We start from the raw sequence: 18,472 nt of genomic DNA, 5'->3' as shown, positions 1-18,472 counted from the left end.
TCTTTAAAGTCCTTTTCTTTCACTGCAGTCCCAAGTTGGGCAAAGCCCCTCCTTTCTAGGGATCTATCTTTCTGCTGTCCCACCACTTCTTGCTTGAAGTTTGGCCTTCTCCACAGACCTGTTTCCCCACTGGTGTTTTCTTCCCTACTGACTCAGGGCCCCACAGGAGCCATCTTACTCTGCAATGTCTGCAACCATCTGTCAACACCCACCTGCAGCACCTTCTCTTTCTCTCCAGGCCTCTTCCTTATCTACCACAGGCCTGACTGGGACACCTGGCCTTCCTCATTATCCCCACTTGGGGAGAGGAGTTGGCTATGTCACAGGCAGGGTGGGCCCACCTCCCTTTAAAGGCACCAGCCACCCTGTGACAGTATTTAATATATGGCTCTGGTAACTCCAAATTCGGTAAACTAGTTTGCTGGAAATTTTTCACACCACCATTTCTCCCTGAGAATTCTTGTCTGCCAAATATAAGACCTGCCCCTGCAAGAGGCAGAGCACCTCTTTGCCTGGAGCAACACACATGATGAATCATTATAACACCTGACCTGTGATAAAACATTGGCAACTTTTCTTAAGGCCATTCTTAAAAGCCCTTATTCACATGAGGAGGATTGAACTCTTAATCACTGTGAGCCTAATTCAGAGTCCATTGAAGTCAGTGAGAATCTTTCCACTAGCTTCAATGGGCATTGGATCAAGCCCTGGAAACCCTTCATAATATAGCCAGACTCCTTTGGTGATTCTACAGCTACTCTTTGTAGTGATTATAAAGTGTGAACGCTTAATAGTTATTCCTGTTTTGAAATGTTTTATTAGTATAAGGGATATTCCCTGTACATGTCACGGGAAAATGCTGCTAGAATTAGTAACTATTTTCAAATGGCAAACTCAGTGTAATGGTGCCGCTTGTATATTTGTGGAGGCCTTTTTGCCTGGCAAATTCATAGCAATGTAGGCTATCTAATAATAAATTTGCTTGAGGGTACTAGTTTCAATAATGCTGCAACATATTTGGCTACTATTTCAATATTTACATACTGCATACTTTTAGCTTACCCTTTACTAATCAAAACTATGCAATACACTTTACAGCATGACCTCAGTATTACAGCTTTCCTTCACCTCTAAGTACATCAACCTGTTTTTAAACAATACTAATTGAATTATTGTAAAAGTGGGTAGATTAATGGATCTGCCAGCATAACAAGTACAGTACAAGCAATGCCAATTTTCACATGAATCTCAGTCCACTAGGATTGGGATGAAAACACTAGCATATGCACATGGACCAGTGAACAGCAACAAGATGGTAAAGACTGTCTATCAAAATTGAACAGGACAAACCATTACCGAAAGTCCACACCCTCCTCATCCAATTACCAGTCCCCTGAGCCACCAAATCACCCACATTTTTAATATTACCAATTGAAAAGTCATACCTTATTTAAGTGTAACATTGAGAAAATTTACTATATTGTTTGGAAACCAGTGTACATAATACTTGAAGTCAGGCAGTATGATCTAGGGCAATATGATGTACTGTACAAACCTCTGGATGAGGAGCCTGGAGGCCTGGGTTCTATTTCCACCTTTGCCACTGACCTGCTGTGTGACCTTATGCAAGTCACTTTACCTCTTTCTGTGTCTCCAGTTCTCCTCTTATCCCAGTGGTTCTCAATCTGCAGCCCACTTGTGGCCCAATCGGCACACAGCTGCGTTCCACGTGACATCCTCAGGGCCATACAGGTGGTATAGATACATTGTGTGGATGTGGCCCACATAACACATAGAGAGCTCTGCATATGCGGCCCACGATGGTAAATAGGTTGGGCACCACTACCTTACTCTTTGTCTATCTTGTCTATTTAGATTGCATGCTATTCAGGCCAGGGACTGTCTTTCACTATGTTTGTCCAGTGCCTAGTACAATGGGGCCCTGATCCCAGCTGAAGCCACTAGGTGCTATGGAATAATCAATAATAATTTGATTTCAAACTAAGCAGACAAATAGCATAATCTTAAAATGATTCTGTTAAAGGACATGTTCACAGCAGACCACCTTCATAGAATGTTGTATAGTCAGCCAGGAAATTCAAAACCGCTTAAGGTTCTATTTGGTACCCTAGTTCCACCCATGAGCTTTCAATTGACCTCTACTGAAGTTCTGTACAAAGATCATGGGAAGAGCTGGATAGAAAATTCGGAATATTCAACATTTAATTAAAACTGGGCAGCACCTTCCTTCAATAATTTTGCTGAAATATTTATCCCCATTTTTGACCAGCTCTAATTGTGAACAATAGTTAGTATAACAGTGATAACTTGGAAATTTTACGCAAATTGTAGGATCTGACCACAGAGGTATTAGCAGTGGTAAACGTGGTGATTTCTTAAGAGACTGGCTGGAAACCAGCCAGTAGCAACAATATCTGGCGAACTCACAAGTGCAGCTGTGGTTGATTTCTTAGCAAGTTAGCGGCATTATAGTAGCAAACTTTTAACTTTTATATTGTGCTTTTCTTTGAAAACAGCTTCCAAGCCAAACAGAAAAAGAACAGCAACATGATTTACGATTTATGTCACCTTTACATTTCTAAAAACAAAAGAAGGGTGTACTTCATTCCTAACTAGGGGAACGTACTAAACTTCAAAAACTACAGTAGACAGACGCTCTCACTTCTTGCCCAAACTGACCCCCAAGATAGGCCTCATTTATTATTGCTCTGAACTTGGATAACAATTTACACCATTACAAAATGTTACCAGATCAGATAACCAGCAGTTTATACTTACTTTACACTAATTTTTCACTCGGGTAAAAGGCTAGACAAATTGTGGTGAAACAGAGACTCAGACTTATGGTCTTCTGAGGTTCATTAGTGCCGTTCCCACCAACCCCTCGCCCCCTCCCCCATAAATCATCCAGGACAATCTGAAAAGGGAAAGGTCAGCCCGGTATGCAATAGGGAGAAAAAAATAACTTGCCTACTATGCTGTAGAAGATAACAGAGCTGGCAGAGGACTCATATAAGGCTTGACTGTGATCCCATTCAAGTCAATGGAAAAGATTCCAGTGATTAGAATGATGCAGTATCAAGCCCTAAATGAGCCTTGCTTCAAATTGATCTAAAGGGAAAGAGAGAAGGAAATTAAGGGTCTTTCATGCCTTTCTAGCAGCACAGAAAAACTAATGTCTCCAGGTGCCCCTGAACCTGCAACATGGATCCTTTGAAAATGTGTCCCATTGTAAGGGCAGTTTTCTGTTTGAAAACATATTCCCATTATTAGATTCATTGTCAATGTTAATAATATACAAAGATGGATGAAGACTTAACATTTGGACAAAAACTGTCTTTAAAAAATGAGAATTTCCACTTTGAATTTTTAAAAAAAATTAAATTACTGATTTCATGTATTTTTATTTCACTTGTAGAACATAATAGGTTTACACTGCAAAGCACAATGAGACATGACCTAGAACAAATTCATTTTTGCTTAGTACAGAGATCTTAATTAGCACGCATGGCAAGAGACTTGCTATTAGCATGAAGCTTTAGGATCTTGAAAACATAAAGGTATTATTTGCTTTCTTTTGGCTGGAGGAAAGGAAAAGTTTGCCATCCATGAAAGACCTTAGAAGTAGCTTAGTCTGCCAAGATCTCATCCTACATTGTTTCTTATATATGTGTCTCTTACATATTTGGTATTTCATACACAAGGTGGACTTTTAATGTATTTTTTGCTGTGGGTCTGCTGAATTCAAAGGTAATTAGAATAAATTATAGTTAAGTGAACAGTTGCTTCTGTCGGATACCCTTTTATCTTTTGATTTCTGTACTTGCCATCCAATTGTGTCCTATCATGAAGCTGAAAATAAAAATAAAACCTTTCTTTGATCAAAAAAATTATTTAGAGAATAGTTACTTATATTTTGCTTTCAGCTAAATAATTATAAAATATTATCAATATATTTAGGAAAAATGGTGGTACAAATCTGCTAGAAATAAATATTTTATTTTCTGAAGCTGTGCAGGCTTTTCTGTGACATGACATGTACTATACAACCTTGAACAATTTTATTGTTTAGAAGCCTCTGATCTCCTTTACAGATCATCTCGTAAACTGAAAACGCAACTGTATCTCTTCCTATCTAGACTGTGGTCCTGAGAGCATACACTGTGTATATCACCTTAAACACCTCACATAGAACAACATTTCCAAAATCACTCCTAGAAGTTTTTGCACAGTAGGTATTGTTTCTATTGGGATTTTTGCCACCATTGTGCTTCACTATTCCTGGTTTTCCATGGATGCTGTGAAGTAATTTCCAAGGATGGAAAAAATGCTCATCGGACTGACTACACTAGACAAAATGACCTTAATGATGTAATAATGCCCTTAGACATTGGGCATGATTCTGATTTCACTGACAATGGAGTAAATCGAGAGTGAGTAACAAGTAACTGCAGTAAAGTCAATGGAATTACACAAGTGTAAAACTAAAACTAGCATAAGTGGCATCAGGACCTTTGCTTCATACCAAATGCATTCTTTAACATTTAAATGATACAATTACTGACTGATGTATTACCTCAGAGATTATCTGTATCTTTTTTACACTAATCATCTTCCTTTCAGATGGTTCACTGGGGCACATTGTTAAGACATATCAAAAGTATTGATCTACAGAAAAACCAAAAGACCTTTGTGTATTCTAGATGGTCTGAAGAGATTTTAAACATTCAGTTGGGAAAAAAACATAAATTACCATGAGCCACAAGATGAAATAAAATGGGAATCTGTCCAGAAAGCTGACTTTCTGCGTAAAGTAAATTGGTGTCTTTATAGATTTCAGAACTCAGAGTTGCTTCCCAGGTCTATGGACTGGAGATGAGAATGTTTAATGTAGACTTTCAAAACAAGATAATCCTAGGAGATACAGTCAACTGTAACAAATTTACAAGCTGCATATTACTACGCCAAATACTAAACATACGATAAAGAATACAAAGCCCGTATTATTTTGCTTCCTTTACACAAGTTGACTGAAAGGAAGGGCTTTCGTAAGCATTTCATTTGTAATAATGATGTATTTCTAGCACTTTTTATCCCAATAGATCTCAAAACACTGCACAAACTGTGGGCTAAAATATCCCCCTACACAATGAAACCCAGGAGATGGAGCGAGATGATGCAAAAATCTCTGGCTCATATTATGCCATCATTTCTTTTTTTTAGCAGAAATGAACAGGAAGTTAAAAATCAGATCTGCCCTTCACAAGATTCCCCTAATGGAGTTTCCTTCGATGGAGAGTCAACTTCTTAATGTTATGGGTTTGTTATATGAAAAGAATCAGTTTACTCTTAACATTCAGGGGTTCTTGTTAATTAATCTTTGGAATAATATGAATGAAAGAGTTTCATTTATGAATTTAACTGGCTATCCATTAGTGCCACTTAAATCACTATTTGAAAGATAACTCATTAAATGTTAAAAGGGATAATGGGAAAAAATGTATTCCTCTATTGGCCTTTCAGTAATGAAGATTTCATCCTGAATTATCTTTCAAACACAAATGAAGTCAATTCAGTATCATCTTTTTTACACACTTATGGCTTTTCCAAAACCATTATGATCATGCCTGACTGAATAATTACTATGTCTGCCTTCTGCACTATGGAAACCCATACAATTGTAAGGGTGCCATGAAAAATCAATTTTCCACAACTTTTTGCAGACCACTGCAGTTAACTATATTAATTATATTAAGCCTGGACATATTTTGGTTTTTTTTAATTAGGTCCTATATTATTCCAAAATAAATATGGACTTTAAGCCTAATCTATAGAGAAAGAGTTTATTCTTTCATCAATGTGCACTGATAGCAGACAATTAAGAATAATTAACATTGTAGGTATGCAGTGCCTTTGATCTTTACAAAGCAATTTACAAATCTTGACTACTGTGTGCAGTTCTGGTGGCCCCAACTCAAAAAAGATGTATTGGAATTGGAAAAGGTACAGCGCATGAGAGCCAGAATGATGAGGGGTGTGGAACACCTTCCATAAGAAGAGAAATTAAAAAATACTGGGACTGTTCAGCTTAAAAAAAGACAACTAAGGGGGGATCTGATGGTGGAGACCTATATAGTCAGGACTGGTGTGGAGAAAGTGAATAAGGGAGTGTTATTTACCCCTTCTCATAATACAAGAACCAGGGGTCACCAAATCAAATTTATAGACAGCAGGTTTGAAAACAAACACAAGAAAGTACCTCTTCATACAACCCACAGTCAACCTGTGGAACTCAATACTAGGAAATGTTGTGAAGGCCAAAAGTATAAATGGGTTCCAGAAAGAATTAGATAAGTTCATGAAGGATAGGTCGATCAATGGTTATTAGCCAAGATGGTCAGGAACGCAACCCCATGCTCTGGGTGTCCCAAAGCCTCCAACTGCCAGAAGCTGGGACTGGCAGAGACAGGATACTGGGTTAGATGGAGCATTGGTCTGACCCAGTATGACTGTTCTTATGTTCTAGAAGCAAATGTTCTTTCTTTAGCTACATGGGTGTATGAACATACGAGACTGGAAGTAGAGAACCTCTTCCGTAGAGTGTAACAGAACACCAAGTAGAAGACAAGATAAGACATTAGCCCGGACTCAAAAAATTAGTGGTGGGACTCTGCCAAGCTCCACCCACTCATAACTCCTAAATGAGATGCCACTCACAGCAGATTGTGCAGAGCTTCATATTTATTGATTTATTTATTATTATTTATTATTACATAGTGCTAAGCATTATAAAAACATATTGTAAAAGGATGGTCCCTGCCCCAAAGGGTTTATAGTCTAGTTAATATGACTGTTCATCTCTTCTTATGGGCTTTAATCAGCAGTGAAACTGTTAACAATGTAATGATATAAACTGTTGTCATTAGGCTTCAGAGTGAATGACCCTCTGTAAATAAACTGGGGCTGTTCATGACTTTGTTACAGCTTTCTTTCCAGATTGCTTCTTGCAGCCTCAGGCAAACATCATTGCATTGTTCTACATCTGGTTCATTTTTAAAGGTTTTCTTCACTCTTGGAGACAAGTTTTTTAAATTAAGTCTTAAATTCTAGGGGACAAGAGGCATCTACAAGGGAACATTTATCAGTTTGCCATACTGCCACAGAATGGCTAATTTCAAACACTGACCAGCATGATGAGCTTTGGCTGCAAGCATGCACTAAAGGAGAACACATTCTGTTCTCTGGAGCATCAGTAAGGTCTTCTCCAAAGCACATTCCTTCAAGTCTCCCTGAGCCATCTTGATGCTAATACTGCACTCAGACCTATATGCAGTGTGGTTTCAACAAGGCAGAAGGGTGTGGGTGTGTGTGTGTTTATATATATATATATAGAGAGAGACACACACACACACCCTTCTGCCTTGTTGAAACAATATATATATATATAAAAGCCTATGTTATAAGATTATTAATAAAGTTGCAAAGCCAAAAACTAAAAAGTTAGGAAATACTAGAATTAAGGTTACCTGTGCAATTCGGCATATGCATTATGACACTGTCTTTAATTACATGATCACATACTATTTTTTCCAAAGGGCCCCTGGTTCATTCAGTGCACAGGACTGATGGTGCTCAATTACTGAGTAGCTATTCGATATTTTGTTTTCCCACATTGTTCAATGTGTGGTTCAGGCCTTACTTTTTTCACAGTATTCAAACACTGCTCTGAATAAAGACTTAGTAATTTCCTCATGGGCCTTTCTATGAGGTCACCACTATAATATAGGAGTGATTCACAAACATTAATGAATTTATCATCACAACATCGCACTTAAGAAAGGCAGTAGGTAAAGGCAGTAGGGGACTGGCAGGACTCGAGGCTTCAACCACAGGCGGGCTCTGGATGCCCAATCTGAGACACTGGGATATGATTTGCATCAGTGCTGAACACTCATAGCTGTAATGGAAGTCAATGGGAGCTGAGTTTGAGCATATAAAAATCCATATAATGTTAAGGAGTACTTGTGGCACCTTAGAGACTAACCAATTTATTTGAGCATAAGCTTTCGTGAGCTACAGCTCACTTCATCGGATGCTGCCACAAGTACTCCTTTTTGTTTTTGCGAATACAGACTAACACGGCTGCTACTCTGAAACATATAATGTTAAGTACACTGAAAAATCTGATCATATGGGGTCTCAAATTTGGCACCCAAAATTAGCGGAAACTTCAGACTTCAATCTCTATCTCAACTCCCTATCTGTAAAATGGAGGTAATAACACTCCCTCACTTCCCAAAGGTTTTATAAAAATTAATTAATTAACGTTTGTGAGGCACTCAGTTAATATAGGTTTCAGAGTAGCAGCCGTGTTAATCTGTATCCGCAAAAAAAAAGAAAAGGAGTACTTGTGGCACCTTAGAGACTAACAAATGTATTTGAGCATAAGCTTTTGTGAGCTGCAGCTCACTTCATCGGATGCATGCAGTGGAAAATACAGTGGGGAGATTTATATACACAGAGAACATGAAACAATGGGTGTTACCATACACATTGTAACAAGAGTGATCAGGTAAAGTGAGCTATTACCAGCAGGAGAGCAGGGGGGTGTGGAGGGGAACCTTTTGTACTGATAATCAAGGTGGGCCATTTCCAGCAGTTGACAAGAACGTGTGAGGAACAGTGGGGCGGGGGGGGGGTATAAACATGGGGAAATAGTTTTACTTTGTGTAATGACCCATCCACTCCCAGTCTTTATTCAAGCCTAAGTTAATTGTATCCAGTTTGTAAATTAATTCCAATTCAGCAGTCTCTCATTGGAGTCTGTTTTTGAAGTTTTTTGTTGAAGAATTGCCAGTTTTAGGTTTGTAATTGAGTGACCAAAGAGATTTAAGTGTTCTATAACTGGTTTTTTAATGTTATAAGTTTTGATGTCTGATTTGTGTCCATCTAGGACAATTTAGGGCAAAAATTAACCTTAACACTGGCATTTCCTAACTTTTGACTTCTTGACTTTGCAACCTTAATACTGTCCGTGTAGCATAGCTTTGTGTGTGTAATAAATACTGCATTTTGCCTTACTCTTTACTGCTTATGCATTGGTATATATAAAAAAATTGTTGAGTTTTGCAGCTTATTCCTTACCTGAAGTCATTTCTCTGAAGTGTTCACAACTGTTTTTTTTGAGATAATCATCATATCAATTGTGAGCATTGACTGTTGTGACATGAGGGTGCCTATTGCCAACCTACTCCTATCTCCACACAATCCATCAGTGGTAGCCAGGTACAGTGCACTTTTCACTAGTATTCACACCCTAGGAGGAATGAAATTTCTCGAGGGCTCCAGTGACAGCACAGATCCTCTGAAGCCCCTCCAGTGAACAGAGAGAAAACTTGCAAGATCAATCTATAGTTCAAATGCTCACTAAGCGATTTGGGGTGGGACTGATTTTTGTTCTGGGTTTGTACAGCACCTAGCACAATGGAATCCTGGGCCATAACTAAGGATCCTAGGTGCTACTATTACTGCTAATATTAATAAAAAATTCACTTTGAATGTTCTTCTTTTCTTCTTTGCTGCTGTGTGCATAGGACTCCTATCAATGTTACTAAGAATTCTCCATTCTGACTGGCATCAGATTAGACCCATTTTGGTGGAATCTGCAATAATTAACAGTCCATCTAATTTTCAATTCAAACTCCAGTTAAATAATAATATAGCAGTTTTTATGATGGAATTTCAGGCAAAAATATTAGCTATTGGGTGGTATGGTGGCTTTAGAAGTTGGCTGAGAGACAGCACTGAAAATGTGAGACAGTGGCTTTCTCATGGGACAATGGCAGAATGGTAACATCACCACAAAACACCTCAGGTAAGATGACATCAGTTCACACTGGGAAGTTTTTAAACATTTCTGGAGAGGAGCAGATTGGTTTAAGTCTTAATTTGGGGCTAGTTGTAATTTGGGACTACCATACAAAGGACTATTAAATGAGTCCACTAATTAGCAGGCAACCCAAACCCTGAGTCTGGGCAAGCAGAGCCCTTGCATCCATTTATTTCCCCACCACACAGTAGGTAGGCAAAGAGGGGCAGGGAATGGCTGGAGCCTTGGCTCCATTGCAAATGCTGAGCACTGGGGAAGCAAATTATTACCCCTACTCCCCGGATCAAGGTGGGGAGCTGGGAGGGAACTGTGGTTCCTGGGATCACAGTAACACACCACCACTTGCTATGTACATATTGTGACACACGCTTGTTCTTAGATTTTCTTTTCTAGGGGGTCTAGTACAGTATAACCAGATGTTTAGCAGCAGCCTTTTGCAATCAGGCCAGGCTTCTACCTCTGGTCTACTTTTTCTGTACTCACCAGGTCATGTAACCTTGTTTTACGGTAGTCTTTAGCACAGAAATAGAAAGAAGACAGAGATTTCATTTGAATAACTTCCTTCACCTCCAGGCAATACACTTCGCTTAATTTCACAGAGCCAGGTATTTCAAGACCTGCTATTTGGGAAGAGGAACACTTATTCTGCATTAATTTTAAAGGAGACTCTAAAGGATCTTGTTGTTGTGATGAAGAGTTTTGCTGTGTGTTTTAATAAGACATTTAAAATCTCACTCATATTTTTTTTTTGGAAATCTCACTCACTGAAAGTATCACAGATTGGGGGTCAAGCCTGAGCAAAACCCAGATACAGGAGGCCACAGAGGCACCTTTGATTTGTTTAGATAATCCAGCTCAAAGTCTAACCACAATGGTGGAAGCTCAGGATGGACAATAATTTACATATTCCCTACTGGAATTGTCTTTTTAATATGTGCATGTGCCTATCTTTTTAATATGTTTAATGTGTTGACGTTAAACTCTCTTTAATGTACAATAAAGGACAATAAAGAGCTCATAGGCACTGGTGGTTGTCTGTTTGGCAGTTAGAGTTGCAGTGCAACAAGAAACATACATATGAAAGACTGTCAAAAACAACAGGATGGCACCGTCTATAGACATCATGGGTTAAATATTCAGTGCAATAAGTAGCAATTCTCATCAACATGATGGAAGTTATAGTACAAATTCCTGTATACCAAGCTGAAAACACATACCCAAATGTGAAGATTACCCCATGACAGCAAAGGGGTAAATCCCGATGAGCTCATTTGTTTCTAGCAGCGGGTAACTAGAGAAAGGTATAAATGGCCACACCAGATCTGAAATGGTCTTCTACATGTAACAATGACAAAAATAAGGAGTCTGAAATCTATTCTTCTTCTGAGAAGGGGAGAAAAACACCAAAAGCCTCTAAATATAAAAAAGAACTAGAGCCCTAAATATCAGTTTATTTAGCATGAAAACCCCTGTATGCAGAATAATACAACGTTGGTCTGCACACAGTGAATCATTTGTTCCATATACAGAGTCAACTTCTTCAGAAGAAATGAATTGAAAAAGTAGACTAAAATGGCAAACATGACAGAGACCATGTAACTTTTAGTGAGCAAAGGAAAATATTATCTAGGAACATGCTTACTTCATTTTAAGGACAATCTGCTGCACCAATGTTCATCGACTTCATGAAGACTTTCCCCCATGTGGACATTACTCTCCTATCTCAACATACTCAGCTGAGTCCGTACAAGGAAGGTGGCATGACCCGTTCCAGGAAACTACTGAAAAACCCCAGATTCTGAATTTTATGAGTACCAGGAAGAGAACATTTATAAAACAGAAGTAGAATTAGCTCCCATAAATACTAAGGTGGGGAAGCCAATGGAAGCTCTATAATTTGGGATTACATTCTATCAGACAGATTTCAGACTTTTCATCTTTTTTCTGCGTTCAACTTCTGATCTTTTTATTTGGGATCTGCCATGTTAGTTCAGTAAAGCAAGGTTCCAGTGTTTCTCTGAAATTGTTTTTTATTATTATTAATATTATTATTTTGTCATTCCAGTTCTTTATTAAAAATCAAGCCAGATTTCCACAGTAATATCAATTTGTAATCTGTCAGATCTCACCAAAACCTACTTCAGTTGCTTTATAAGTTTAGTTTAGTTTCTCTTTATAGAATCCCTTGTTTCATAAAAAAGTATGGTATGTTTTGAGTGTCTTCTGTTTTATAGGTGGATACAAAAGTACAGAGCTAATCTTCCTGAGAGTTCCACTGTGTGTCATTTGCATGCCTCCTTTTTCAGTAACCCAAATTATGAGGCTGATGGTGGTTGCAAAGAAATGTTGAAGAGCTGTTTGAAGGCCAGGAGTGTAATTGTGTCAATGTTTTGATGATAATGGTGTCAGCAAAATGTCAGTCTTACAACAGCATCAAAAACTCATGAATCATTTTCTCTTCCATTTCTACAGGCAAAGCTTCATTCAATGGCACATTTGATCTTGATGATTCTAACGAAAACAATGTTCTGCATGCTCTGAGATGAACACAAATCTTTTCAATTTACTACTTAATGACTCTTCACACACAAAAATTAAAATAACACTAAGGAAATTAGAGTGCCAGTTGAAAGAACCATTCCCCCAAGTAACTGAGGTAAACCTAAAAAATCCTACTCCTCATCCAAAATAACACATTGTGCCCATGTATTAAATTCTGGTTTTCATCTGCTTTTCTAAGATCCAGCATTATCACTAAGCCCAGAGTTAAAGAAGAAATGTCTTACAGGGCAAACTTAAAACTATATCATGCATTTATGAATGCAGAATGTCATGCATTTTACCTGTTTTTCCTATGATTTTGGTTAAGTATCAAAGTAACTGTATTTGTGTTAAACAGAGTTTAACAGTTAACATTCGAGTTAAACAGACTTGGGTTCCTCACAACCCAAGCCATACTTCTGTCCAATCCAGCAGTGAAATCATCATTCAATATTTTGACATAATAATTATTTCCTTGGAAACAAACTAATGTCACTCAAACTAAATTTAGGCTTCCTTGGAGGATCAAACAGAATGAGTTGGGCTCAAGAAAGCTATAATATTATCTTTGATAATATTAATATACAGGAAAATACTAGCCATTTTATACACTATTTCTTATTGTATAAATGTTTTTCTTATTTCAAGTTCAGTGTGAAAGTAATCTGTTAATGTCAGTTTTATATAGTATTTTGTGTTTAATTAAGAAGGTATAAACTACAAATTCCACTTGGATTCCTTCAGGAATTTGCAAGAGATTTAATTGTTGTGTCTACCAAATAGTGACCAGACACCAGAATGTTAGTGGAGTCTTCCCATGTGGTGTCCGAACCCCCTACATACACAATGTCTATTACTCTTATCCAAGAGTCAAAATGGGACCACATTCAGGATCCATGAACAGCAGAGGTCAATTTCATCCCTGGGGCAATTCCATTGAAACCAATGGAGGGAGAATGAGTCAAGCCCCAGCTGAGCTAAAATGAAGCTTTCCCTGAATGAATTTGAAAATGCTGTGCTAACCATGTCAGAGCAAGTAGTTACTTTCTGAAGACTGCTCATAGCTACAGGCAGAAGTATACAACTCTGTATAATTAACAGGTTGTGTCTGCAATATCCATAAGTCCAGATGCAAAAGTGTGCAGGCAAGAAGGGCGTGTGCAAAACACCCAGTTCTTGTGTACTATTGGATGAGCATGATCAGAGAAGTTTGCATGTACTCCCCGACTTGAACATACATATCAGGTGCTTGGTTTACGCAATTCCTGCTGCACACTTTTGTGGATTGACATTGAAAAATGTAATGCTGCATTTAGCACCATGTTAACTGTACAGTACACGGTGGTGGTTGAAAACACTTAACAGTTTGTTTACAAACAAATTGCTAAATTTTGAAAAGAACAAAAACAAACACTTTCTCCTTGCACTGTACATATATCGTGTTCTTCACTGTACGTAGCCTAGCTCAGCAGCCGCGCTGTGTGAAAGGAGGGATCGGGCTGCGAGCGGGGATGCGCTGGAGCCCCTGGACTCTCACCCGGGAGCTCAGCCTGGGATCAGCGCTGGAGGCTCCTGGCGCGGTTGCAACATTCCCACGAGCAACTGAGCTCGGATCGGCCCATTCAGGAGGCTGCGGAGTCTGTGGAACCGACCTTGCTCCTTCCTTCCCACGAACCTGAGCGATGCTGACCAGGAAGCGCCAGCGAGCCGGGAGCTGCCTCTCGCCCCGCGGCCCTGACCCGTGTCCCCCGGGCTGCTGCGGCTGCCTCCGCTCCCTCCCGCCCTGCTCAGGAGCGTGGGAACCAGCCGCGGCTGCCGCTGAGAGTGCCCGGGCGGGGGGATCCCGACGGGGGAAGGGAGCCACGATCCGCAGGGGAAAGATTCCTGCTGCCGCGGGGCCCCCGGGGGGACCCGATGAGGGGCAGGCCAGGGGCGGAGCGGGGCGAACAGCGGGGGCGGGGGGCGCATCTTGCCCCGAGGAGAGGCGGCTCCCGGACAGAGCGAGCGAGCGAGCCGGGGTCTCTCGCAGCGCGCCGGGGGCGGCACTTACTTGATGTCCTCCCAAACCTCCGGGCCGTAATTCCGGATCACCAGCAGCTCCAGGGCGTGATTGACGAATCCGTACTGCGGACACGGAGCGGGGGGGAGAGGGAGGGTCAGTCACGGGGATGCCAGCAGCGAAGGGGGGGGAGCAGGGGACAGTAGAGACCGGGGGGGGGGGTTGCTCATAGGAGCAGTGCGAGGGCGCAGTCATTTGCTGCGGGCGGGCGGGCCGGGGAAGGAGACCAGCACCCCCCTCCCCCGCCCCGCATCCCTTGGTGCGTCCTGGCGCCGATCATCCCGCGGGGGAGAAAATCCCCTACTGAGCATCGCCCCCACAGCGGGGCGCCAGCCCCAGCCGCCTCCCCCAGCGCAGCACCCCACGGGCATCTCCCCCCCCCCCCCCGCCGCCATCACCCTGGCCTGCCCTCCCCTCCACCGCCGCTGCCCCGCGCCCAGCCCATCTCTTGGTTCAGCCTCCCTCCCCACCCCGCGCTATAGCAAGGGCCGTAATCTGAGCCGGCGCCGCGGCACAGGGCCACCCTGAGGAAAGTGCCCCCTGCCGCATCCGCACCCTCCGCCGCCGCGCTCACCATTGCGCCGCCACTCGCTCCCCTCCGCTCGCTGACGCCCCCTCCCCGGCTGCGCTCGGGGACCGTAGCCGCCGCTGCAGCAGAGCCCGAGGAGAGCCGGAGCGCTAGCCACCGCCACCCCCGCTGCGCGCTGACTGCCACCTCCCGACAGCCAATCCGCAGCGCGGCCCAGGGCTGGCTTCCAGTCACAGGCAGAGGAGGGAATTCGGATGCCTCGAGGATGCTGCTCGGCTCGAGCCCCCGAGGGGGAGACAGTCGGAAGCGAAGCGAAGCGCGGCGGTGGGGGGGAGGGGGGAGCAGTGCTGTGGGAGTGGGGGAGGGGGGCAGCAGCCGCAGCGAAACCTTTTGCAACGGGTTTCAAATGCTGCTGCAATGTAAACAGCTAAAGGTGGGCAGCAATGGCTGCAACCTGCTGGTATTTTTGGTTACTGTTCTGGGTAGCTGGGGTTACCTGATTGCTTGACTTGTCTTAATAATAGGCCCTTCTACTGATTGGCTTCTTGAGCTCATGAATGGTAAATATTTAACAAGTGTAGTTTCTCTTGCTTGGGTCCTCCCCACAGAATACATTATTAATGCCAGCATACGTGTGCATGAGAGAAATAGAGAGATATGAGAAACAGAATGCATAAGGGCCTGACCGGATTTAAAGAGCTTAAGGACATGTGTTTGGGATGGCTGCATTACTCAGGAGTAGGGCTACAGTTTTGCCACAGAGGTGGGGGAACAGAAATCGTGAATTTGAATAAGGTCAGTGAAGTCTTGGAAAGGGCTGTAAAAACACATTTGATGAGGCCCCCAAAGGAGGTGGTGTTGCAGCCTGGCACATGGGGCGCAGCTGCACCAAGTGGCAGACACCTTGAGCAGGGAGCTGTTTTTCTCCCCACACTTCTGCTGTGAAATTTACTAAAATTTTCCATGGCAGGAGTGATAATGCCATGTATGAGTTAATGCCCATACATCTTTTATGCCAGCTCACACAGTGATGTACTCTGTGTGTGCCACATGTTATAGGAAAAAAGTATATTGTTAACATAAACACCAAGAAACAGAACCCTCATCCTAAATGTTTCCTAATGTTCTTCTCCACCGGGCATCATCTGTCACATAGTTCTGATTGTATCAGAAAGATCTTTTAACCGCTTATGTTTCTAGATAGGAGACAGTTGGACTGACCTGGCCTGACTGGCTGAGTCAGAAGAATAGCACTGCATTTGTGTTTAGTGTCCTAACAGCTGACACATTATAATAAGAAAAGATACCAAGTGAGACAAATGTGCACATTAGTTTGAATGCCTTTTGTAACGATCAAGAGGTAATTTTGGCAAAGTTGACTTAAATTTAGCCAAAAATGTAAATTTTGTAAAACTGATGTCTTCAAAAAACTGATGTCTTCAAAAACGACAGACCAATAGAAATGTTTCTGCAATTGTTTTAAATTCCAGTGAAAACCCTTAAAAAACTCTTCAGTGTTTGAAAACCAAATATTGCAGCACTAAGAACCTGAAGGAGAAACTGATTATAAATACAAAGTAATAAGCTTCCACTGATTTTCCTATTTCAAGCCAAGTGAAATGCAAAAGATAAACAGCATCAGTGAATAAATAGCAGGTTGCATTTTTAAAATTCTTTCTCTTTTAATAGTCACATGATTCAACAATACATGATTTAATAAGTTGACAGTTTCCCTTTAATTGGCACATGGAAAGAAAAAGTTAAGGAATAGCAGTAACGTTGGAGTTTTGGATACCTGATGGAGGACAACATGCAGGCAGAGTTGATGGTGATGACTGATTGTAGAGCCTAGAAGCCCAGACATGGACTAGAACCCCATTGTGGTTGGCACTGTACAAATAAAGAACAAAAAAGCACTTGGAAATGCAGAATAATGCAGCACTTGGAAAAGTCAGAATATTTCAAACTAGGTTAAAAGGCTCACTTAGATTTAAACACCTCTTATATCTTTAACCTTTATTGTAATGTACAAAATTAAACAGCAGCATGAAACAAAAAAGTACAGAAAGGTCTATTCAAACTAGAAGAGACATTAATGCAATGCCAGAATCTATCTGACAAAGAAGATAATTTAAAGACCTGTGAAGTTTTGGGACAATAGCCAGACCAGATTCCAAAATGAGACTTCTTATAAATGTAATTTATACAAATATAAAATAATGTATGCTTTGAAAAGACTTTTTAAACCATCTGTCTAAAGGAAGTTAAAAAAATAGAAATGGGACAGTGAAAAACAGGATGCTCCTTAATCAAGGAATGCTTTTTCAGCAAAAGGAATAATTGCTGTTTTGTTATACTACTTACCCACAAGCCCTGGAGGCTTTTATGATTACAGTCAAATTAAGGTTAAATAGACTCTCCTCTTGGCAGAAGGATACCAGTTGGGAGAGGATCCAAACAACCAGTCATGGGAGCAAGATTGCTAACCGAGTAAAATCTCTGATGGTTGATATTGAAGAGAAGGAAAAAAAATCAAGTATGAAATTTACAAACCCATTCCTTCCTCATTTCAACCATCACTAGGCTAATAAAAGAACTCTGGGGACAAATCATAAGGTAATGTAATTCTTTGTAGTTCTGTTAACTTCAAGTGCCCTACATCAGCTAAAGATCTGGCCCTTTCTGCTCGAAACAGAGAATCTGGGGAGTTTACTTCTGTTTTTTTTTTAAATAATGCATTATAAATACATCTAAGATATAGCAGGCTTATTGTAGGTGTTATACCATACCAGTATTATACTGTATACATGCTGACCCACTCCAACAGCCCTCAGGTTGAACTTCTTGGGTGAAATCCTGGCCCATTGAAGTCTATAGGAGTTTTGCCATTAACTTCAGTGGAGCCAAGATTTCACCCCTTGTCTTTTTCTATGTAAGTACTATGGTCAAAGTTCAGAAGTCAGTAAAATTAAATAAGGGTAAAACACAATGACATTTATACCCAGAGACATATGTGTGCTTTAAGTTTTGGAATCAAATGTATAGTATAATGAATAATACAGATGACTGGTTTATTGGTCTGAAGATTAAAGAAAGAGCAAAACAGCATGGGATCTTTGCTTGTTAGAACACCAAACTTGGTGCAGTACTCAAAATTTGTGCTTGAAATACAAAATATTTAAATTATCAAGGCAATGTTAATTCTATTTGCTGGATCCAGTGCATCAAAAGCAAAATAAGATGCTAACAAAATGTTATTGCTCAAGACAGGTTTACATTTCTGAGAGAAATTCACAAATTGTAAAGCATTACTTTTTAGTTGCCATTTTTCTTTGGACATTAGAAAAACAGATCTGATACTAGACTACTCTATTCCATTATTGTGACTGGTGAAGTAGCTCTGTTGTGACAAATTATAGGTTATTATCTCTGC

General features: G+C 40.7%; 1 protein-coding gene across 2 annotated transcripts in view; it reads right to left on the bottom strand.

Annotated features, from left to right (window-relative positions):
- The window catches only part of GUCY1B1 (guanylate cyclase 1 soluble subunit beta 1), a 63,212-nt gene extending 47,967 nt beyond the window's left edge, over window positions 1-15,245 (bottom strand). The window contains exons 1-2 of one of the 2 annotated variants that reach the window (XM_073341438.2): window positions 15,085-15,245; window positions 14,502-14,575 (exon numbers count right to left, since the gene is read on the bottom strand). In XM_073341438.2, the coding sequence (XP_073197539.1) occupies window positions 14,502-14,575; window positions 15,085-15,087 (77 nt within the window). In that variant the 5' untranslated portion in view covers window positions 15,088-15,245. Of the gene's footprint in view, window positions 1-14,501; window positions 14,576-15,084 lie in introns of those variants that run through there. The other variant, XM_073341439.1, reaches the window with a different exon arrangement.
- Between the last annotated feature and the right edge of the window lie 3,227 nt (window positions 15,246-18,472).

Source organism: Lepidochelys kempii, chromosome 4 (genome assembly GCF_965140285.1).
Source record: "Lepidochelys kempii isolate rLepKem1 chromosome 4, rLepKem1.hap1, whole genome shotgun sequence".
NCBI lineage: Eukaryota > Metazoa > Chordata > Testudines > Cheloniidae > Lepidochelys > Lepidochelys kempii.
Note: the sequence above shows the minus strand (reverse complement) of the source record. Positions and strands in the feature narration are given on the sequence as shown.